This window comes from Dama dama, chromosome 4 (assembly GCF_033118175.1).
Source record: "Dama dama isolate Ldn47 chromosome 4, ASM3311817v1, whole genome shotgun sequence".
Classification (NCBI taxonomy): Eukaryota; Metazoa; Chordata; class Mammalia; order Artiodactyla; family Cervidae; genus Dama; species Dama dama.
In genome coordinates this window covers 19,081,848-19,106,389 of record NC_083684.1, presented here as the reverse complement: position 1 = coordinate 19,106,389, position 24,542 = coordinate 19,081,848, and the positions used below count along the sequence as shown (strand labels likewise).

At 49.9% G+C, this 24,542-nt stretch overlaps 1 protein-coding gene across 1 annotated transcript in view; it reads left to right on the top strand.

Annotated features, from left to right (window-relative positions):
* The first annotated feature begins 592 nt into the window (after positions 1-592).
* ZCCHC14 (zinc finger CCHC-type containing 14) overlaps positions 593-24,542 on the top strand; it is a 47,780-nt gene continuing 23,830 nt past the window's right edge. The window contains exons 1-2 of the mRNA XM_061138334.1: positions 593-1,179; positions 17,898-18,021. Of these exons, the coding sequence (XP_060994317.1) occupies positions 628-1,179; positions 17,898-18,021 (676 nt within the window). The 5' untranslated portion in view covers positions 593-627. The remainder of the gene's footprint in view (positions 1,180-17,897; positions 18,022-24,542) is intronic.

Here is a 24,542-nt window from a genome sequence, read left to right as displayed (position 1 = left end):
AACGCGGCGTTCGGCCCGGATTCGTCCGCGGCGCTGGAAGCAGAGGCGCGAGGCCGTGGCGAGTGCCGGCACAGATCCCTCCGCCGCCCGCTCCCGAGCCCTCTCTGAGCGCCGCTCCCGAGCTGCCGCGGCCTCTGTCCCGGGTAACGGCTGTCGGCCCAGCGCGGCGGCATGGCCCGGGCGGCTCCGTCGGGGGGCGGCCCGCAGTGACAGACCCTGCGGCGCGGGGGGAGATGGGGGCGGCCGCCTCCCGGGCGACGACGACGACGACGACGACGAGGAGCAGCCGCCGCCGCCGCCGCGCACCGGCCGCCGCCGGGGACGGGCGCGGGCCAGGAGCCCGCCCGTGAGCGGGGGGCCCGAGGCCGATCGCCGCCCCCGGCCGCCCCGGCCGCCCCGGGCCCCCCCGGCGCCCCGCGCGCGCCCGCCCGCCGGCCCCTGGCGGGGGTCTCGCCCGCGCCGCGCGCCCCCGGCCCCAGCGCGGCCCGCGGCGCCCGACCGCCTTCGCCCTCGCCCGGCCCCGGCCGCACCCCCGCCCGCGCCCGCGCCCGCGCCCGCCCGCGCCCCCGGCCCCGGCCCCGGGCAGCGGCCCCCGGCCCCGCGTGGCGGCGCGGCGCGGGCGGCAGCATGGTGGAGAAGCGCTGCCCGCTGCAGAGGGACGGCGTGTACCGCTGGTTCTCGGAGCTGCCGTCGCCGCAGCGCGTGGAGTTCCTGTGCGGCCTGCTGGACCTGTGCATCCCGCTCGAGCTGCGCTTCCTCGGCTCGTGCCTGGAGGACCTGGCCCGCAAGGACTACCACTCGCTGCGCGACTCGGAGATCAAGGCCAACAACCCGGCCGACTTGGGCAGCCTCACCAACCTGACGGACGAGGTGGTGCGCAGCAAGCTGCTGGTGTCGCTGGCGCTGCTGGGCTCGGAGCAGCGCGAGGCGGCGGGCGTGCTATACCGCACGCTCACGCACATCGACTCCATCATCCACAACTACGGGCTTCAGCTTAACGAGGGCCGCACGGGCGATGAGTTTCTGCTGCTCTTCACCATGGCCTCCAACCACCCGGCCTTCAGCTTCCACCAGAAGCAGGTGCTGCGCCAGGAGCTCACGCAGATCCAGAGCAGCCTGAGCGGCGGCGGCGGCCCCGGGGGCAAGAGCGCGCTGCCCACCTGCCCGGCCTGCCACAAGGTGCGTGCGCCCACCCCAAACCCCCACCGGAACCCCAGACCTCACGCCTTCCTCCCCAAGCTGCCACATTACCGCAAACCCCTACCCGTGCCCGGAGCTTCAGCCCTAACCGTGTCCTCACCGACCCCCCACCCCAACCTCCCACTTGAACCCCAAGCGTCCGCTCCGCACTTCACTCGTGTCCCACGCCTCTCCACCCGGCACCTCCAACCCCACCCTCACCTCAACTTGCCATCCCCACCTCGCACTCCGAACCCGCACCCCAGGACCCCCCCCCACCCCCCGGCCCTGCACGCCCTTTGGGGGCCCGGGGGAGGGGGCTCCGGGATTGGGAAGAGCGCCCTGAGCTGAGTTTGCGCCGGCCAGGCCTTCGGTCCACGTCTTCCGCTGGAAGCGTGATAAGGCCTTTGTCCCCTTAATCAGGCTCTTGGGAGACAGATAACCGCTACACATTGTGTCCTCTTGGTTCCTCCAAATCTCGTGTTTATTATCAGAAAAGGAAGCCGCTAGTGAGGTGGGAGGTGGAGATTAGAAGGTGCTGGAAGGGTAGAAGACGTTTGCGGGGTGCCGTGCGGGGCCCGAGGCCTAGGTGCCGGTATACCCGGAGCGGCGGGGCCCGAGTCGCCCCGAGGAGGTTAGGGTCGGCGCGGGCCGCAGGCCGCCGTGGGCACGTGTCCGTGTGTGCGTGTACGTGAGTACACACGTGAGTGTGTGCATGTATGCGTGTGTATGGAGTGCATATGTGTATTTCTGAATGTGTTCCTATGTCTGTGTTTATATTGCTTGTAAGAATCAGGCTACCATAATAGAAGGAAAAACAGGTTTGGAGCCTTGAACACCCGTGAAACAGTTGGTTCTCGGTGACCCGCCTTCCTTTGTAGGAACGGATCTCAGACTGATGGGGAGCCGACTAGGACTAGTTAAAAGATCTGGTGTCTTCAAATTAAACAGGAAGGGCAGAGTGGTCGCTCACTTAGAAATGTGAACTTTTGTCTAAATGTTTCAAAACTATGTAAACACAAAGTGTTTGGAGCTCAAACTTATTTTTAGCAGCCCCCTGGGACCCTGTGCTAAGATTGTGCTCCAAGCAAAAGGATTTATCTGTGACCATGTGTGGTGTGTGTTTTTGTATTGAAACTGACTTTATTTTGGAAGTGGAAGATTGCAGTCACACCAGTAGTCTTAAGTGCTTTTTGATCAAGGCTGAGTGTCCTAAACTAAAACTTTGATTCTCTGGTTTGCTAGTGGTGGTTTTTAAGCTGTCTTTCACTGTGAATTGTGGCTTTTAATGACTTCCTTTGAGATGTGGTTGTGGTACCTACATTGGTTTTTTAATCTGTCATATCTCTTTTGAGATAGGTACCACCTCTGAGACTGTAGTTTTGAAAGTGTGTGTTCAAATCCCACCCTAAAAATGTTCTTGCAGTTACAAGAGAGGGAACGCAGGGTCCTGTGAAATGTGGTTGTCCCCAGGGAGCTCAGTAGGCTTTGGGGTGCTGCTGCTCATGGGGGTTCAGTCCCCAGTGGCCAGTTTCACCAGTCAGTCCTCTGCTTCTGTTCCTCAGCACTGCTGGTGTCCGTGGCTGTTACACCATTCGCAGTCAGCTCTTGAAGGGGATTCTTTAGTGTGTACAGATGCATCGCCTTATAAAAGCAGAAGGTGGTGATGATTTTAATGGGGCAGTGAGCTAATGCTGGAAAAAAATGGGCAGTGAGCTAAAGCTAGAGAAAAATATCTTTGATAAGAGAGACTTTTTGTCAAACCAGAACTACCTCTTGGATGAGTTTCGGGGGCTGATTCCCCTCCCCAATCCCTCCTTCCTCCCTCCTCTGCTGGTCTGGCATGGGCTCAGAATTGACCAGCTGTGTGACCTTGACCAGACTCCCCTTTTCCTGGTGTTTTGGAGTGGATGGCCTTGTGGGCTTGTTTGGGGGTTCCATGAGGTCCCCTGTGAAGTGCCTAGTAGATATGCTGTGAGCTTCCTTTGCTGACTTGTCATCTTTGGCTTTCTTTAGAGGAGCACTGAATTTTATTTATTTATTTTTAATGTTTTTGGCTGCAACACAGGGCTTGCAAGATCTTATTTTCCTGGCCAGGGGTTGAACCCAGGCCCCTGGCCGTGAGAATGCCCAGTCGTAACCACTGGACTGCCAGGGAATTCTCTAGGAGCACTAGCTTAAGTAAGGTATGTTGTTAGGGAGTGAAATATTTATGTTTCAGAGTGTTGGTGTTTTCTAAGTTGATTTTTGAATATGTAGTTACTTGGAGTTGGCGTTTTTCTTGTTCATCTGTGGGAAATTGGAGAGATCTGGCTGACCCTTAATAATGAGGTTATAGTGAGTAACTTTGGGGGCTCTTGCTTCCACGTTTCAGAAACAGTCATGGTGTCTAGTTTTATCTGGACAAACTAAGCTCACTCACATTCATTTAACTTTCTGTTCCTTTGCTGATGTCAAGTGTATGCCTGACATTGATGCAAAACTTACATGAAATCTACCATGTAAACTTTTGCCTTCTTGGTATCTCTTAAGTCTGACATTTAGGGCAGTCCTGAAAGAGCAGCCTGGTTAAATCTGTTTGCATTTCTTTTTTAAGATGTTGTGTTTTGTTTTGAGCTCTCTGAGTTTAGAGACTTTGTTTCTTTTGGAGATAAAGATGTTGGTGGGTTTTTATTCTTTATCCTGTTTAAAGAGAGACTTCTAGTAATTAAATTTTCTGATACAGTGATTATTTCCAGCTGCTTCTCCAAAGTCTCACTGTGTTATTTTAAAATTCTTCTTTCTCCTGTATGGCAAAAAACACTACAATATTGTAAAGTAATTAGCCTCCAACTAATAAAAATAAATGAAAAAAAAAAATAAAATTCTTCTTTCTCCAAGGACTTGTAGAAGAAGTTTAAAAGTGTGAAGAATGTAAACCAGACATTTTAACTTTCAGAAAGGAAGGTGTTCATAGCAGAAAACCTGGAGGGAGAGTAGGGTGGCTTTATGGTGCTCAGTAGCTGATGGCACTGTAGGTGTGTAGTGCAAACTGGTGATGGTGGCTGGTTTCCACTTGACACTGCCTCTGTCTTTCATTTTATTTAGTTATAAAGTCATCGTTTTGGAAAGTGTTTACAGTTATCCTTTGCTGTCTTTTCTCTGTATAAGTGATAAGGTGCTGTGGTGTGTGCTTATTTTTTTAAATAACAGCTTCATTGAGATTTAATTCCTGTATTATGAAATTCACCCCTTGAAGGTGTGTGATGCAGTATTTTTTCGTATATTCATAGAGTTGTGTAACCATCACTGCTGTCTGATTCCAGAACATTTTCATCACCCGTAAAAGAAATCTGTGCCGATTTGTGTCACTTCCCATCCCCCCTCCCCTGGTCCTGAGAACGGCACTACATTGTGTCTGTGGGCTTGCTTGTTGTGGACACTTCATGTCAGCAGGGTTATGGTGTGTGGTCTCTGTGGCTGACTGCCTTCTCTCAGTGCACTGTTCTCAAGGTTCACTCATGTTGTGTGGGGCCTGTGTTAGCACTTCTTTTAGGTTGAGTGCTGTCCATTATGTGGATGGATATACCCCATTTTGTTTATCCCATCAGTTGGTGGACAGGTGGATTGTTTCCGGTGCTTGTTTCTAGACTTTTTTTCCTTCGTGGCTAGTAGACTCTTGTGTTAATCCCTTACACCTAACACTCACCTGGTCATCTTTGGAGTGTCGCCAACATCTGTCTGTCCTGAGGGACCTAACCCTCAAGACCGGAGTCCACCTGGCTGGTGGCAGTGTAGCGCTCACCGCAGTGCCCTGCAGGTCTGACCCTGGGCTCCCAGAGGAGCTGCGCTGAAAGTGGCAGAGGCCACTCTGCTCTTGGGACTGATGGTCACCTCCAGGGGCACACTGTGAGCCCCTCCTGCCCTTGTGTCTGGAATCCTTGGGTCAGGAGCCTCACAGACCTATTACGAGAGGGTGTAAACTGTTTTTAAAGTGCTCAGTGCAGGAGTGTGGCGGGTGGTGGTGGTCTTCTGGCCATGTGCCCTGGTCCAGCTCTGGAGCCCTCCGCTGTGGGATGAGCATCAGAAAGGCTCGGGGTCCGCACAGGTGCGGTGAACACACCTGCTAACAATCCCTCGCCCAAGGTGAGCAAGAGCTTACCTTGTGTCATTGATTTTCCAAAAGTTTTTGGAAATCACTGCAGTTCCAAAAGGGAGACACCGGGTAGTTTGTCATGTGAGCTAGAAGTAGCTTCCTCTGGTTTCTCCTTTAACCCTAAACCCTGGCCTGTTGGAGCTGGAAGTCGTCTGAAACCACAAGGAGGGACTTTGCTTGGAGCCGCTGTGCTTCCTGCTCAGGTTAAAGGAAGCACTGTGTCTGGGAGGCCACTGCGGCTCCGCAGTCACGCTTGTTCCGGGCAGCCGACGTCCAAGGCCACCCGTCAAGGCCACTCCCAGCAAGTCTAACTTCCTTCAGTGCGCTGCAGGAGAGGGTGTCCTGAGATAGATTGATTGGATTTTTTTTTTTTTTTGGCCAGCTTTTGTAGGTCCTAAAGACTGTCCTCTTTTTATAGTGAAGTACATGGGATAGGAATTGAGACATCCTGGGGTGCAGTTTTAACTGCTTTCTTGCTGCTGGTGTATTCAAGGCAGATGAAAACCCCTCACCTCTTCTGTAGCTGCCATCCTGCTGCTTTCCTGCTGCACAAAGGCTCAGACTATGTGGTACTTGAATTACTGTCCTTTGCCCTCAGGTTAAATTCAGGCCACTTGCTTTGACATGAGCTAGTTTACATTGTGCGTTGTTCAACTCAACAAACGTTTGTTTCCTATTCCACATGTGTTCTGGGGTGTAGTTGTGGAAGCTGGAAGTTTCCTATCCTGTTAGGACGTGATGAGCAATGGGGTGGCATCACTGAAGCAAGTTAGGACGTAAGTGTAGATAAACATCAACATTAGCCTTGTTTCTGCAGTTTTTGAAGTTCATTATTTTTATTTAGGCTTTATTTTACCCATTTTCTCCTCAGTCCTGTAGACTTTATTTCCCTTCTTTCGGATTGAGGACGTTTTGGATGAATGTATTTTCCCGACAAATTCATGTGTGCATTTTACAGCTTCAGAGGAAGTGAGAAGGGACCTGAGCTGGTCCAGCTTCTGTTTGTTGGTGGAATTAGTGACTGTAAAAGAAAATTTTTATTACATCTAGGAAAAGCAGTTTCTACTTAAGTATTCTTTTTCCCTGCCTTCAATGGATTAAATTTTAGAAGAGATCCCTTGAGTATCTTTTCTTTTTTTTTTTTCGAGAAACCCCCACTCAGAATACTACTTCTGTCTAGTTTAAGTAAGAACTGTTGCTGCAGGTTCAGTATTATTGATAGTCTACAGCTTATTGAGGGGTTTCTGGTTTTTTACTTTTACCCTGGACATACATGGTTTAGAAATTAGTGTCCACAAGAGAGTTTCATCCAGTCTCCATAGCTGTTTTGTATGTGCCTCACTCTGTGTAGCAGCCTCTCTGTTTTACAGCTGCCCTGCAAGACCCAAACATTATAGAAACACTTCTATCAAAGGCAAAAGCAGTTATTGAGAAGTAATAAAATATTTGATTAGTTCTGAAGCAGCTTGTTTTGTTCCGGGTCAGAAGGCCTGAAGTCATTTCGAGTGAAGAGAAGACAGAGGCAGGACAGGCCCTCTTTCCAGTAATCGCTGCCCTGACAGCTCTCGCTGGTGCAGAATGTCGCGTGTAGGAGGCAAGGCTGGCATTGGGACCCGCGGACTCGCCTGTGAGGGGTCAGGGCTTGGGGTGGATGTTGTGCAGGTTTGTAGAAAAAAACACCAGCCCTCAAAATGTCTTCCCTGTCCCCGTCCTGTCCTTAATTGCTCCTTTCAGGGGCAGAGCTTTCCTTTCTGTCCCAGGAAGCCCCTCTGCCTCCGTCCTGGTCACATCTTTCTGTTTTTTCAGGGACACTCCTGGGTCACGTGCTGCACTTTGCCACTTCCTGTCCTCGCCTCCTCCCCACGCCAACCTTTGGCCTCCACTGTTTTCCCACTTGGCGCATCAGCATTTTGCTGGAGGCAGCAGAACCCTTCCTTGCCCGTGAACCCTCGGCTGTCCACTGTGGTCTTGTTCTTCTGTGGCCAGGTCTTGCTTTGGAGGGGGAGCCCATTTTTAACAGTCTGGTGTGAAGTCTTCCAAGCTTCTAATGCCTATCTAAATATATACTTAGGTATTCTTCGAAAACATCGTGTGTACATAATTCAGTACAAACGGATCTCCCATCTGTGCCATTCTTCCTGAGTGTGACTGAGTGTGCACACACACACACACATGCACACACACCCCCCCCGCCCCCCCCCCCGCCCCCCCAGTGATACAGGACACAGCAGCCTCCTTGGAATCAGTACTGCTGCTCTGGGCCAGACTGTCAGCTATTCCTCAGCCTCCTGTAACCTGCCTTCTGCCTCCAGCCTCTTCAACGAAAACAGTTTTAATTAAAGGGTACCAGTAATCTTTTAAATTAAAAATACTTTAATAATGAGAGGTAAAAATAAATTGAAAAGCTACAAAAGAATATTCAATGAACTTCTCCTTGATCTCTTGTCCCCCATGCACTCGGGGAAGGATACACAGGACATTTCAAGCTTCCGTTCCCTTACCTGAGTGTAGATACTTTTTATTTCACATTTTAAAAACAGGTTTATTTTTACCCAGGAACCCATGCAGTTCTGTTCCCCTCTTTGTTTCTTGTAGAACCTTCCAGAAAAACTCTATTTATAGATAGGTGACTGGTGCCTTACCGCATGCACAGGTCTGTCCATTGCTTATGCCTCTTGGCGTCTTTCTTGATGAGCATCGTGTCACCTGCAGAGCTGCTGCCCTGTGTCTCTGTTGATGGGCTCTGTTCCCATCTCACTACTACAGACCACGCCGTCACTTCCCTATTGTGTGCACACCACCTGCATGTGGCAGACAGCATGTGTAGCCTTTTATGTGTTGCAAGCATGTTTGCGGAGGAGAAGCCTGGACATGGGGTTGGCTGTGGGTCACATGGTCTGTGCTCCTGTGGTTACTGGGATGTTGCCCAGTTTGCTTGTGGGATCCCCACAGAATGTGAGGAGGTGAGGAATACTGCTCAGTGTGGGGGCACACGTTCAGGTGATCCATTTTATTTATTTTTGTTGAGCTCTCTATATCCTTTATCCCCTCTCTGTTGGGTTACTGATCTTGTCTTTATTCTTTTTTAGGCGCTCTGTAAGTTTCAAGGAAATTGTCCTTTTGTCTCTAGTGAAAGTTTCAGGAATTTATTTTCCAGGTTTGGGTTTTTTTTCCAGAAGACTCTGCCACACAGTTTGGCAGAGTTAATGCTGTCTTGGTCAGTCTCGCCTGGCTTCGGGGTGTTGTGTCGTAATTAGAAATGCAGTGTACACTGTGCATTGTACACATTACATGTGCATAGACTGTGCTCATATAAACGTAATGCATTGTACACAACAACCATTCCCTGTGGTATGCTTATATAGAACTTGTGTGGTTTCTCATTTTGCATTTAACCAATCCATCTGGAATTTATTTGGTCTAAGGTACAAAGCTAGTTTTATATTTTCCAGATGATAGCCTAGCTGTCCCGGTGCCATTTGTTGAAGAACGCACCCTCCCTCTCAGATTTGAAATGTGGCGTATTTCTGGGTATGTTTCAGTTTTCTTCTAGACTGTCTGTTGGGTCTCACTGATGTCTCTGTCCTGATGACCTGTGATTTCCCTTATCTTTCTCATCTCTCATTTTTCTGTGGGCTCTCTGCACTGTGAAATTCTCTGGGGGATGGTGTTTTGTTTTGTTTTTTAAACAACTGTGGCTGCTGAGACGCCCAGTTAAAGGGTCTGGGCAGGGCTTGGTTGGAGCAGCCTGGGAGCCCCTGCCCCCCCTTATTTTCTGGCAACCCCCCCCACCCAACTTCCTCCACTTGTATGAGCGTTCGTTTCTGTTTCTCCTGCTTTCCTGCCCTTTTGATGATGGTATTTCTCAGACTTCTCTCCTCCTCTCTGGTTACTTGATAATTCATGACATTTCGGCTGTGGTCTGCCCGCTCTCTTAGTCCCCCAACTCTAACCAGCTGCGACTGAGCTGTGGCCGGACATTCCAGGGAGCTCAGGGTGTCCAGAGGCGAGGTCCTGTCTTCGTCTCTGACCGCTGAGCCCCTGTCCTGACCTGCCGGCCGGGATCCCACGCCGTTGGCAAGTCTGCCTGCTTTCTCATCTCCACTGACACTGCCACGGCAGCTGAGTTGTGTTCTTCCTTTCTGTCTGTCTATCCCTTGCTCCCCACCTCTCCCTGACACACTTGGCATGATGGTTACATATGCGGGACGCTTCTTTGTAAGTGGATTTGGGTGATTTATGAGGGAGTCAGGGCACAGATCGCAGTAGTCTAATGGGAACAAGCACAGCCCTAGCCACGGGCAGCTCCACTTCATCCCGAGTCAGGAAGCAAGCGAGTGACGGCTTCCTGTTAGAACTAACTGCTGTCCTTAAGTCCACAAGAGACAACTTTAGAGCTTCCCTCCCTTGTTTTGTGATTAAATTTAAAACAGAAACTTTGGTGCCTTATCTCTTTTTAGAAATAACTGTAACATGTTTGGGTGCTGCTCTTAAGCGGGCTCTGGTCTAGGATCCCCGACCTGGGTCTAGTGTGCGATGGTGCCCTGCCACCTCCCCGGCTCACTCTTAGCCGCTGACTGCAGACCCCGGGTGTCGCAGCAGTGGTCCTGGGAAGATGCTCGTAGGGCTGGTCTCCGGCCTGAGTTCCTAGCATGGTGCACTGTGTCCCAGCGTGACCATCTGCCGTTGGCCTGGCTGTGTGTCTTCAGCTCTGTCTGTACTCAGTTCCTCGTGTTCATGTGGCCCTTTTCCCCCGAGCCCCTCCCAGATGCTCTTCTCTCAGAGGGGGCACCTGGCCCCACTTCTTAGCTCACACAGTCTGTAAAGCCTTCTTTGACTCCTTCTGTTCTAGCCCTTACCATAATGGGTTGTAATAGGTTTCTTCACATGTTCATTCCCAAACTTTGGTTATTGCAGGCAGAGACTGTGTCATCGTCTGTCAGTCCCAGAGGCTGCGGTCCCTGCCTCCTGGTAGGGGGGCTGTGTCCTGAGCAGTGGAGGGACATGCCGGGTGTTTTCGAAAGGCCACCCAAGTGAAAACATTGTCTTCCTCAGTGCTTTTCTTTCCTGTGGGCCTATTAGTAACATCCAACGGCTGTTTCTCTTATGTACTATATAGCTGCAGAGTCTAGTGGATTTTAACTTCTGTATCCTGCTTTTTTATTTTTCAAAGGCTGACATGCGAAAGCTTCTGTTGGGAGAAACTCCCTGAACTTGATGGTTTGGCTTTGTATACGCCATGACAAAACTGAGTTTATGGACAGGTACACTGGGAGCTGGGAGCAGAGTGTGTTCTTCCAGTACTCTGATGGGCTTGTCACCTGTAGAACTATGCACGTGGGTCACGTCTCAGAGAGGAGTCTGTAGCTCTGAAAGTAAGACTGTTTGATTGTATCCCTTTAATATTTGAAAAATTGTAGATTGTGGTAAGCCTAGATATTTTAGTGTGCTGTAGGATGGCAGTAAACCAAACAACTGTTACCATCCCAGTTGTTAATTTATATTTGTTATACTTTAAACATTGATGTTGAATTCATTATGAGAAAGGAGCATTGTAGCATCACTTCTGATTATTTAGGACTTTTACATAAGAACCTCAATAGAATTACTAGAAAGAAATTGTATCCTCAGTTTTCTTACTGATTCACAGTGAATCTAATTAAAACATGTATTATGTAGGAACTACTTCTAGAAATATTATAGTCTAGGCTAGAAAAAAGAATAACTGAAAAGGAAAGAGAATTAATTTGTGGGGAAGAAAAACAGCCCCTCCTCCCATCATATTTGGTCATTTTAATAAAAATTAAAAGCTTGGGAATAATGGTAACAACCTATACCTGTAACAGTTAATTAAGTGAATGAGATACTTTGATGTGGGTTGTTGGGGCCATGTGGGAAAATGTGTGGTGAAAATAAGCTACAGTGGGTGCCCCATCTGTGTTCTGGGCTGTGACCCCACTGGACACAGTGCTCTCTGGGCCCCTGCTTCCCCGGGGAGGACCGCGCTTCTCCTGTCACCAGCTTCCTGGCCTCTGTTCCGGCGTGCTGACTTTGCAGGTGGGAATTTTCTGAAAAGTCTTGTTTGTGTGGGTCTTTTCCTTGACTAGTTACGAAGCTCAGGAGCCATGTGCTGTTACCACTCGTATTGGGGAGGCTGGGTTACCAATCGCAGTGATTTTTTTCCTTTGAGAATAGGTGTCTGCTCCCAGGGCTCCTACCGATACACACCCCCGCGGCCTGCTTCACTGGTGCTTCTGAACCTTTGATACATCCTCACGTCCTCTTTTCCAGCTGGGATCCGGCTCACCCCCAGTGTCTTTGGTTGCCTGTTCTGCCCATCGTGGATGCCCCAGTGTTCTGGGCTGATTCTGTGTCGTGGCTCGCGCCCCGGGGCATCGTGCAGCACCCCTGGGAATGCGCGCTGCTCTGTGAGGTTCCTGTCAGGTGCTGGAATGTTACGTCAAGGGCCAAGGTGGGCATTAGAGCCCACTTCACTTATTGTGACTAAACACTGAGCCAGGTTCTCAGAGAATACCCGAATACTGACGCATCCTTCTGGCCAGGATGTGCACGATACCAGTGTTGTGCTTACTGTGCCCTTCTCGTCGAAAGTGCTGAGGGTGAAAATAGTCTGCAGTGGATACCCCGTCTGTGTCTTTGGCTGTGACATTCTGGAAAGAAACTACTGGAATGGAGCTTGCAGGCTAAGGGGAGCAGCTTCCACCAGGACACCGGTCACGTGACTTAGGTTTTTCCTGAAGGGGGAGGGCTGTCTTCCTGAATGTATTTCACATTTCAGAGTCGATTTCAGAGTTTATAGAGATGGGGGTTTGTTCCCACCTGGCTGTGCCTTTTGAACTTGTGCATTTAATAACTTTTCTCTGTGACCCCGTGCATCACTGTGTTCCTCACCACTAACATTGTGCCTTTCTCTCCAAAACACTTGTTTTGAATACTCCCCAGCCCCACCTTAAATTTCCTGCCTATTACCTGCTCAGTTCCAGGAGAATACACCTGAGCTGTTCGGTCGTTTAAAATAAAGCTCTCAGTGAGAGCTGGTAGTGCGCTGTTCAGACGAAGCCTTGCCTGCTCTGCACCTTGGCCATGTTGCCAACCTGGACTGTGGTGGCTTCCTCCGAGGTGACAGGCTCCGGGCGCTCCCCCACTGCCCTCCCCTACCGCCGGACTCTGGTTTAATCACTGGCTGCGGGGTGGCCTGGAGCTGAAGTTCTGAGCTTCTTGGGGTACACACTGAGGCTGGGCGCGCCATGGGGCTGTACCTCTCAGGGCTGCTTGTGAAGAACCTGGCTCTAGATTTGCTTTGCTAGAACTCATCTAGTTATGTACTTGGTACCTCGTGCTGAGATTTTTGAGCAGTAATCATTTTTTTCTCCCATCTTTTCTCTCTTTTTAATGAGCAGAGCTCTAGGGTAAGGAATATTAAAAGGAATGTTTTTATGTGGAAAACGGTTTTTGGTTAGCTCTGGCTTTCACTTGTCCTAAGTCAGCAAATAGCTTTCACTATTAAACTATCTATTTTCTTGTTCTGGTTTCTTAGAGACACGTAATCACTGCTTTAGTAAAATGCTTACAAATCACTTTTCGTTCTGATTTTATGTGTTTTTTCCCATTGACTTACAAGTATCAACATTCAGCACGTTGTTCTTCCCACTATAGAGGCGGCACTTGGAGAACAAGTTGGAAATCAGGGACTCTGTTGGTAGATGCTGGAGCTGAGGGTCCATTCCGGCTCCTGGAAGCCCCTCCCACAGGTGTTTGCTTGACTGGCTCCTCTCCCACCAGGCTTCAGCTCCACCGGCCTGCCCCCAGTGGCGGGGTTTCCTGTTCTGGGCTTCTCAGCACCTCTGACAGCTCCGTGATAGCGCTGGCCCGCCAGGAGACAGGGCAGCTGCCGAGATGAGCAGCTGCCGTTTTTTAGAAGTTGCTTCTGTTTGACCTTTTCATGTTGTTTGGATCTTGTAGGAAGGTGCTCTCCTTTACACTTGGTATCTTTAACTTTTTTCCTAATCCTAATAAGAAAGCTGAACTCCGAAGAATTGATGCTTTTGAACTGTGGTGTTGGAGAAGACTCTTGAGAATCCCTTGGACTGCAAGGAGGTCCAACCAGTCCATCCTAAAGGAGATCAGTCCTGGGTGTTCATTGGAAGGACTGATGCTGAAGCTGAAACTCCAATACTTTGGCCACCTCATGCGAAGAGTTGACTCATTGGAAAAGCCCTGATGCTGGGAGGGATTGGGGGCAGGGGGAGAAGGGGACGACAGAGGATGAGATGGCTGGCTGGCATCACCAACTCAATGGACATGAGTTTGAGTAAACTCCGGGAGTTTGTGATGGACAGGGAGGCCTGGCGTGCTGTGATTCATGGGGTCGCAAAGAGTCGGACACGACTGAGCGACTGAACTGAACTGAATAGTGATTATTCCTTTCTAAAAAATTAGAAAACAAAAAAATACATTTTAATCACTCAGATAAAAATACTATTAAAATTATGGCATATTTTCTTCTTTTTCCAATGCCTATAATGTATGTGTCTATAGAATTTATATGTTACAGATTCACATACCTAAATGTGAGTGTTCCCCATGCCTTTCACTTTCTGAAGTTTTTTTTTTTTTTTTTCATTTTCTGAAGTTTTTTAAAGGCTGCATAATATTTAATCATATGGATGTACATTTACGTATTTAAGTATTAATCTTGCTGGATATTTGTTTCTTTTTTTTCTCTTTTGGCCACACTGCATGGCTTGTGGGATCTCAGTTCCCTGATCAGAGATCAAACCCGTGTCCTCAGTGGTGAAAGCTCGGAGTTCCAACCACTAGACCACCAGGGACTTGCCTGTTTTTCTTCTTTTGAAACTTAGATGAACCTTGTTGCACACAAACCCTTGTATCACTGATTGTCTTCTTAGGACAGATTCCTCCCAGCGCGTGAGTGGGCCCAGAGGTCTAGAGGCAGTGAAATTTGTTAGACACACAGCTGGAGCAGCTTGCACTTGCTGGCTGAGGACGAGCTTGCTCCCCTGTGACATCACGAGCACTGACTCGGGGGGCACTTGTCAGCCTGTGGTCCAGATAATCAGGTCACCGTCCACGCTGTTGCAGGGTGGCGCTTGCTCGTCACAAAAGAGTTGCCTGTGGGTGGAGTGTCTATTTAGAGGAGATGGCAGCCCCCAGGTTCCCAGGATGGGGATGCGGAATCCAGGCAGCTGCCTGGACTGCGTCCCTGGGCGAGGTTAGCTTTGTGTGCTGCGCTCAGGGTGTGGTTGACCAGCCGCCCGGGGAGCTTCTCTGCGGGACCTTGTGAGTGTGTGTCCCCTCCAGGTGTCCCCGCTGCGCCGTGTGTCAGCACGTGACCCTGTGTAATTGCCTTCCCGGCTGGCCTGCGTGTGCCCTGGTTGTCGCAGCAACTGCCATTTCGCTGAGTCCTGTCTTTCCAGCACGCTACTTCAAATGCTTTCCATTTAATTCTCACAAAAACCGTGTGAGGTGGGTGCAGTGGAGGAAGCTGAACGTGTGCCGGACGAGGTCTTGGCCTTGGTGGCTCGGTCGGCAGGGCCACAGCTGCAGAGCCCGAGCTGTGTATGAGACGGGGTCGAGGGGGCCCTGGCCGAGGGCGCAGCCAGGACAGAGGCCTCCAGTTTATCCTGACCATCTTCCTGCCCCGAGGCCCAGTGGACGGAGTGGAGGGCCGTGGGAGATGTCAGGAGTCAGACCCCGTGGGTCGTTGGAGGGGCGGCTGTGAAAATGGATAAGGAGCTGACTGGCCCAGAGGGCATCAGTTGGCGGGCACTGGCAGGAAGCAGGACTGTGAGCCTAATGGAAAACATCCGTCAGGGTTGCGCTGGGCTGGCGGCTGGAGTGCGTCTTCCCAGAGCCTCCCGGCAGCAGCAGAAGCGACCCCGGCACTGAGCAGAGCTCCGTTCTGAGTCCATCAGGCTGCTGACGGCTCTGCTTGTGAGCGTGAGTCAGACAGCGCTCGGCTGAGCTGCGTGGGTCACATGGGGCAAATTAGCTTCACCAAAAATAACCCCCAAAACAGCATTTCTGGGAAGCACAAGTGAAGACAGCTTTCAATGTAAACAAAGGACCAGAGAGAAGATAGAGGCTGGGTTGAAAGAAGTGAACGTTTGGAAAACTAGGAAGAAATGCTTCAGAAGTGCCAAGGAAAACAACTGTTTTTTTTTTTTTTTTTTTTTCTTGTTTCAGTTTTAGTTTTCTTTCCTGTATTTATGTAGGACACAGTGCATCCATCCTGCTGGGTAACTCCAGGGTTCCACGTGCAGTCAGGGCTGAGAACCAGAGTTATTTCCATGCCCCCATCCCCCGCCCCAGGCTTTACTGGCTGAGTTCTCCACCTCAGCGTTCACCAGAGGAGCTGAGGACACTATGGTCCATTTTTGCAGCCCCCTCCCCAAAGGGTGTGAGTCTGGAGGGTGGCGTCCACTCAGGCCAGTTGAGCTGTTGGAGGCTGGGCAGGGGTATGTGTGTCTACTCCCTGCGGAGAGGTTCATCATGGGCCAGCAGGGCCTGCGCTTCTGTTAGCGGTTGCTGAGACCCTCAGTCTCCCTCTCCTTAGGACCAGGACTTAGAATTACCCGCCAGGGCAGCTGAGAGAACATGGGGGTTCCTGGGGGTCAGGCCAGATGTGGGGAGTCGGCTGCCATTGTGTTTAGTGTATTGCTGGAAATGTCAGCCTTGTTCCCTAAAGTTGTTCCCTAAAGTCGTATTTACTGTTTGGTATTTAAATCTTGCCCTTTGAGTAACTTTTTTGTGGCTCAGTCGCTAAGTCGGGTCTGACTCTCTGTGCTGGACTGCAGCACGCCAGACTCCACTATCCCCTGGAGTTTGCTCAGATACATATCCTTTGTGTTGTACTTGTCAGTTCTTGTATGTTATTTAATAAAGGAGAAGTTCATTTCTGGAATATTCTGATCATTGGATGATAAAAGAAAACTTTGCTTTACCTAAAGGAAGTAATGCAGATTAAACTACAAGTATAAGTAATTGGAAAATGTAACTGTCTTACAGCGTTTCGGTAAATGTTATCAAATGAATGGACTTTTTAGAGGAGTGCTGGAGGGGGAGGGTTTTCTTCCTTGAGTTCTGTAAACTTGCAGATTAGCCAGACCTGTGGAGTTACTGAGCTTGTGTGGGTCCTCGCATGTGGGGAGGGGACACCTGCACAGCTGGGGCCTTCCTGGGTCAGAGGCTGGCTCCTGGGAGCAGGCGGGGTCGTGCCTGCCACGGGCTCCCTGAGCTCTGTCTGGGGCGGGGGCTGGGTGTCCTGTCTTCCGAGGTGGCTGGTGCGATCTGCCCTCTGCCAGGTGCCCCGGCCAGGCCTGCAAACAGCAGGGTCTGTGCCACCGCGCCCCCCTCCCCCCGACCCCCTCTAGCCAGGTAACAAGGTGAACCGAGGACCGTGGCGGCCTGAGAGCTTCCTGTGTGCATCTCGCGTCCCCTCCGGGTCAGGTTTGGGACCAGAAGTCATGCCCCTTTTTCCCAAACCTTCTCTTTGGCTGTGTGTGAAGCACCGTGTTTCTCCCTCTTTTAAAACTTGCTGCTTTTGGTAAACTTTAAAATCGTAACTTTTCTGTACTGTCCTTTTAAATTGTGAGTAGGAAGACATTAAAGCATTGGTCATTTTCATTCCTCTAAATCCTAAAAGTAATAAGTGCATTTAGCTATAAAAATTTTCAAATACTGGTCGTCATTGGGGGGAAAAAGTAAAGGTGCTGTCCCTCCCCCACCAGCTCCCAAGGACCCCCTCCCCTCCCCTCTCCCCCTGAGGTCACTGTAGAGTCTGAGGTAGCCGTCCGGGGTCCTGGCTATCTGTAAACCTAAGACCGGGGAGCGGAGACGGGGCAGCCCTCCTGGCTCCTGTCGGGAAGTTGGTGCAGGCTGAACCCGTACGGCCAGCATAGAGTGGGGGCCTGTGGGCGGCGGTCCTTTTTTTCCTGGGTCTCTATCAGTAGCTGTTCAAGGTGTTTTCAGTGTTTCACTGTTACAGTGAGCGTGTCCACCCTCCCCCTGCCGACACACATCGTTCTCACGTGTGTGTACTTTGTATGACAACTATCCAGAGATGGGATTGTAATGTATTTCTAGAATATTCCTTTTAAAAATGCACCCCCAAATAGATCCAGGTCTATCCTGTTCTCTCCTGTTTTTGTTAGAGCATTTTATTACTTTTCAAGATTTATAAGGACAGTGTTAAGTCCTGCTTTGTAATTAATAAGAAACTGTGATTTGAAGAAAGAATCGGGTTTTGGCTCAGATAGGATTTGTGACGGCTCAGTTAGCAGTTTACCTGGCGAGTGAACCGCTGGCACAAGACATTAGCCCCCGTGTTTGCTCTAACTGGGATGGCTTTACATTTCGGTGGTGAGTGGTGGATTGCTCAAAGTTTCGTCTTCCACCAGAAGTGCTCACGCTAATGATGACTGTTTTACAGAAAAATTGGAAGCTACAGTAAACATAAGTGACTTTCAAATAAAAATGAAAATCCTCGCACGTGAACTAAATTTTGGAAGAAAATAAATTGATTCTGACTTTGCCCCCGCAGGTCACGCCCAGGACGGAGCCCCCCGTCAGCAGCGTGGGCAACAGCCTGGAGAACGCCCTGCACACATCCACACATTCCACTGAGGGGTCGCTGCCCAAGAGGCCTGGAGGGAAACTGTCCAGAGGTGAGCTGCGGGGTCGCAGGGAGGACGGAGTGTGGGAAGGAGCTGGGGGTCATGATGTTTGGCTGGCTGCTTCCAGATGGTTTGAAAACGCTAGTCTTAGATGTATTATTCTTTCTGAATTCCGCAAGTTATATGCGGATGTGTCTTGACTGTAGAAATCTCACGTCTTGATGTTTATTAAGAGGAAATCAGTGAATGTTATCATGTGCCGCCCCGCCAGGGCTCCTGAATTGAGAACAGCGCTTTGTGCAGTGACGCACTGTTGTCTTCACACTGACGTGGTTGCCACCAGCCCCACGCAGGGCCCCCAGGACTGAGGGCCTGAACTTGTAGTCTTATTTCATCGCGTTGCAGTTGCGCTGGCTCAGCGTGGACAAGGCAGCTCTCCCTCCCACAGTGGGAGGCTGGTCTCCCTGGTTCTCGGCCGTCTGGCTTCGTGCGGCCACAGTGGACAGCGTCAGGCCGGTGGCCCCCTGGCCAGTGGTGTGGGCCCTTGGGGGGCTCACAGGGACAGGATGGGGCACAGCCTGCAGGGCTCCCGGCTGCTCTCACTTCCCGGTTTGGAGCTGGGCGAGGATGCCAGCCGTGCCGAGTCCTCACACCTGTGGCTGTGGGCCTGGATGGCTGCCCTCCTCATGGCCCTGGGAGCAGCAGTCAGCTCATTTCCTGGGTTCTGCTGGAGGCTCAGTCGTCCTGAAGGCAGCGGGGCCTCTGTTTCTGGGTGGGTAGTTGTCACTCGCTGAGCAGAGGGTCTTCCTTCGGCGTGTTGTTATGGGGGAGGTGCCTCCCGGTGGGCGTTGCTTCCTCTGTCCCCAGCCCGTCCAAGTGGAGCCTGTATCTTGTACCCTCGCAGTTCTAAGGGGGACAGCCACTTCTTCACCATCATGCTTTTCTCCTGTCGGCACAATTATCAAGACCCTTCATTCCTGTGTTTTAATGTAATTGCTGGTTGAACAGCAGTGTCTGTCTCTTGCCGGGGTGCCTGGTGCAGGAAGGCAGGACTGTGGTAGGACCAGACCTGACTGCTGTCAGACATCATGACCCTTAGAAGATGCAATAAGCCAGACCTTGCTGATTATCCACAGTGGTCTCCGTTCAGTGGTCACAGGTAACCATAGTTCCTCTACCGTGAAACTGACCCAGCAGGTAACTGGTCATTGGTTTATTGTTCATGCTTTCCCCAGTACCCTGTTACTGCTCTTCGGAAAGCCTGAAGCCACTCCCAGCGTTACTAGTTTTCTTGTTGTTTTTTCTGTATCCCACTTCAGTTTTGGATTGTCTGTGCTTTTTAAAAGCCTTCAGAGACACAGTTCACCTTATAAAGAGGTCAGACTTTTGTGTTTCTTCAGATTACAGCTCAGGGGACATCAGTAAGGACAGTCTGAAACCCTGACTAGTCTTAGAAGGTGGTCCTAGCTTGTTACATACATTAACCCACTTGATCTTCCTAAGACCCTGTGGGACTCAGGTATAATAACCTGGTTCATTGTAACCACAGTCCCCATTTCAGACAGGAGAACTGAGTTGTGGTTAAGCAGCGTTCCTAAGATACACTGGGATTCCAACCCTGAGATCCCAACGCTTGGTTAAACAGAAGAGACTAGAAAAGGAAAGCCATACACGCATTAGGCAGAAGCCTTACCTTTTTCTCTGTACTGTTGACTGAAGGTTTTCAGACTTCCTCGGGAAGCCACCTGGCAGTTCATGGGAGCCTGCCAGGTGATGCCGCAGCCCCACGGAGCAAGCTGGTGCTTGTTATGTTCAGGGATTAAATAACTGTGCCCAGGGTCATGCAGCTGGGGTGTCACAGTTCACACAGCCGGAGACTGCAGAGCCCCTGGTCTCCCCCTGCCCTGACGCATGGGTCCCGGGCCAGCCGCCTGCCCTGGCCTCCTGTTCCCCATCTCCACCACCACTTTAACTTCCTCCCAACACAGGTGCTGTCACCCCTGGGCTTTGACTGCGTGTGGCTCTGCTCAGCGGGCCCTTCCCTTCCCTTTTAAAGTCTTGCCCCACAGTATTGCTGTGGCCTGAGTCATTCTTCCACCACTCATGGCCACTGCGGGGCCTCATGCGTACGAAGGCTGAACAAACGCTTGCCTTAACACACATAATGAACGTACATAAGTGAATTCATCAGGTCCCTAAGTTCAAGTGCAGTATCGCTAACCATCCAAATGGAATATGCATTCATTTCCTAATTTTCTACTTCAGATGTATCTTTTATGAGCTTTATGTTTTCTGGATCATGTTCAACTTTTGTTTATATCTTTCTGGAGAACTAACAAATCAAATTAATGCAAGGGAGCTAGATGATAAAAAAATCAAAGAAAAGTAAATTTATAGAGTTCTTAAATTCATATAACATGACCTAAAAAGATGTAGAAAAGAGGATTGGTTTAATCAGCATAGTAGTGAATGTTCAAATTTTAACAACAGTTAAAAGAAACAGTGTTTTAAAAAATTATTCCCATTAACACAGATGACTGAATGCTAAATGAAAGTGAGAAAGTAAATTGATATTTAGGAACATTATTCAGCTGAGACTTTTAAGAATACAGCTTTTAAATTCTTAGATGAAAATTAGGTTTCAGTAATAAAACTGTAAAGCTGGAGGCATCTTAATATTTAAGTATGAGGACACTGAGTTCTGTTGTATGGAGCTTGAGAGAAGGTATTGTGCTAGAAAATGATCATTTTTCATCTTTTCCCTCACTCATCAATAAAACCCTTTTTACTGTGCTTTCTTTTAGCTTTGGGTTTGGCATAAAATTGGTTTCTTGTTATTGACTGTACCAAATTAAGCTATTTAGTAAAGATACACTGAAATCAAGTAAAACACATAATTAGCAGAAAACTGACAACAACTCGGTTTTTTCCAGAAGTCTTTAGGGTAGAAAGGGAAGTGTTTCGGAGGAGAGCTTCCTTCTTGGGACATATTAAAGCCATCATCTCGGGGTGTCCTGTTCTCTCCTGCGACGTGGCCCTCAGCTCCTGGGGATTGCGTGACAGCACTTGGCAGCGAAGGTGGCCGTAGGCCGTGGGGGTTTTAGCAGGCACTCCCAAGCTGGAGTCGGGAGTGTGTTCCTGGACCTGGCGGTGTGGCTGCTGGAGGGGGTCAGTGACCCCGCCGGACCCCGCTTGGGCCTTCCAGGGCGCCTGCCTGCACTCTTACCATGGTGCATTTTACGGTCTTATCCATGCAGCTCGGCCTCCCTCCTTTCTTAGTGACAGTAGTGCTCTGGTTTTTTAATTAGGCATGGATCCAATTATAAAAATGGGAGTTCAGTGCAATTACACATCTTATTGAAGGCTATGTGCTCTGACTTGTAAGATTTGAGAAGAATGGCTGGTGTACAACTTGAATAAGAAAAGAAGAAAATTAGAACCCAGGAAATGTTGAAAGGAAATAGCACACTATCATATACTGTTTCTCCACGTGGGAGCAGGCTGGTGGCCTCAAGCCGGAGTCCCACTGCGTGCCCTGCCCAAACCCCTTCATAGTCTGGGCCCCGGGGAGGCGCACTCGTCCTGGGTGCTCTTCCTGCCCAGCCCTGGGGGTCTAGGGGGTCTTCCCAGTTGGCACTAATGCTGTCTTGGGCTGTGTTCTCTTCCTCAGGTGATGGTTAGGTATCCAACCCCTCAAACTGACACAAGCTTTTTGCTTACACGTTTCAGAAAGGAGTGGGGCTTCGCGTGTGACATGACCCAGTCTTCAGGCTCACAAGGGTGGCAGGAGGGAAGGGGGGCCTTGTCTACCAGTGGGCTTTCAGTGGGCCATCAGCAAACATGCGTGCACACAGGTAAACACTCTAAAACCATGAAACCACACTGCAGGGATGTGGCAGGAAAACTACCCATAACTCCACCACCAGGCACAGTTAAGTTAACCCTGTCACTTTTGATCATTTATTTTTAGTCTCTCTTCCTTTTGCATTTTAAAAAACTATAATCATGTTATACATGCAGTGTATAATATTTCAGGTAACAGGATAAGCACTTGTTCATGTTTTTATTGTTATAAACATGGTCTTTAATAGTTCTGGAGTTGAGAGTGTCTTACACATCTTTGAAGCCCAGCTGAACACCCCCCAGCCCGGCGCTCGTGCTGGCCGCCGTTGCCACCCTCACCTGCTGCAGAGCATCCACCTGCCCCAACCCCCTGCCCACAGCGGGCCGTCCTCCCACCCTCAGAGCCCTGTGTGGCCACAGGTGTTGCTTCCAGGGCGGGCGGTACCAAGAGAAGACAGCAGGTCTTGTCCATGTGTTTGGTCCAGAGGCATCCTGGCGGAACTGGGGCTGGTGATGCAGATACAGGACACAGTGTCCGGTGGGCTGGGGGCTCCAGGGAGGTCTCGCTAACATCTCAGACCTCTGGTCCGAAATGCCTCTTTGATTTGAAAACAGCTGAGTAACATTCATCTGCTTTTCACATTTTCCTGTGTCTAGATATGAGTCACTTCCCGCCTTCAGTCCAGTTAGGGTTTTTTCTTTCTGCTTTTTTTCATAAATCCTAATATTCAGCCCTGGAACTTGTAGGTACACGTTGGTGTTCTGTGGCCCAGGAAAACACCAAATAGGTTTTTCTGGGTTCGTTGACTTTGTATATTCTATTGTCTAAAGAAGTGAAGGGTCTGGATTAGAGTGAGATCATTGTGCGTAAGTTTTTAAAAATAGTGATTGGGAGAGTGTAAGAGCTGTTTATTTGCTGACAGTCTGCCTGGGGAAGTCAGACAGGAACAGTGGGTAGTTTCACTGAGCGAGGTCAGGCAGTGCACAACTGCTAAACGTAGTGTTTTCTTTGTTTTGCCAGAAAGGAAACAAACGTTCTTGTTTTTTTTAAAGAGTAATTCCTTCCTGTGAGATGCTATTTTAAGTTTAAAATACTCTAAACCAAATGGGTTCTAGTGTCTCCCACGATCTGTATCAACCCTGATACAACTTTATGAATTTATAGAGGCTCAAAAATTCAGGCAGTGGTTTGTGAAGGCAAGGACTCTGGTCAGTGCCGGCCGTCTTGTGCCCAGCCCCGGAGTACGGCCCAGTACACAGTAGGCGCTTCATAAGACGAGTTGGTGAGTGTTGTTTTCTGCGAAGCTCCAGATGGTTTGTGTTTCTGGATTGGGGAGGAGGCATGTGGAGTCTGGCACCACTGCTGGGCTCTGCTGTCGGCAGGTGGAGAGCACCTTTGGCGGAGCATCAGCCCACGGTGTGGCTCTGCGCCCTGGCGGCGGTCACACCGACCGGCCGAGGGCTGCCTGCAGCCTGCCCACCCCTGACTTTATAATGCTGCCCAGTAGAACTCCCTGTGACCACCAGGGTTCTGGGTCTGCTCAGCGTGGCAGCTACTGGCCATGCGTGACTGCTGAGTGCTTAAAATGTGGTTAGTTCAACTGAGGAGATTTTTAATTTTATTCAATTGTAATTAATACCAGTGTAAGTGGTCCCATGGGGTCAGTGGCTGCAGTGGTGGGAAGTACAGGGTTAGAACCTTCCTGAAGCCTGGTGCCCAGAATTGCTCATATTATGGGAGGAGAGAGTTCTGTGGCCAAAAAAAAAGGGGGGGGGGTAGGAAATGTGGTTAATAAAAGTAGATTTATTTGTCACAGGACTTCTCAGAGTCTTTAATATGATCACGTACGAAAAGGAGTTTCTTAGATTTTCCCCCCAAACTTTTGACCATGAAACCTTCTGGGGGTTGGCCCTGAACATCTTACAGAGTGGTGTTTGCTGGAGAAAACTCAGGATGTGTGGCCGACCAGGAGATTGGGCGTCTGCAAAAAGTGTAACATGATAGTTTTGTGAGTTACACTGAGTGTGTCAGATTAGACAGGTGTTGAGGATCTGCACATACGCCCATAGTACACAGCCAAGCGACCTCCAGGAATATGGGTGAAAAATGAGGAGGATGTGTATGCTGTTCTTGCAGGAAAGCCTCTGCCATTCGCTGGGGTCTTTCCGGAAGAGGTGGATTGTCTGACTGCTGCGCCTGGCAGAAGTTCATAAGCTTGAAGAAGCAAGCAGTTAAATGAGTATTGGAGACGCATTTGTGTTTGAATCAGCAACAGGACGTGCATACCTGAGTGTGATTTGGGGGTTTGGAAACTAGATCATGTTTATTAAGCGCTGTTTTATTTTCAAAAATATTTGTGCTTGAATATTTGCATTTTACAAACTTAACTTGCATCTTAAAACTTAAGTGCTTACAGGCTAATTGTATCATTTTCTTAGGAGAGGAAAAAAAGCACCTGTGCGAGGGAAAGGGGAGGCCTGAGGAGGTGATCGCTTTGGGGCTGTCTAACGTGACTGTCTTCTCCTGTCCTGTCCACCCGTGCAGCCGTGGCCCCTGCTCTGTAGGACCGGCGCTAGGGGTCCGGGAGCCTGCTCCACAGGCGCAGTCCTCGCACCTGCAGCCTGGCCCGACGAAGGCTCTGGGCAGCTGCGTCTCTAAACAACCAGAGTGGGGGACGTTGAGCTTTAGTCTTTTAGGGATAACAGAGCATAACTAACCTTCAGTTACA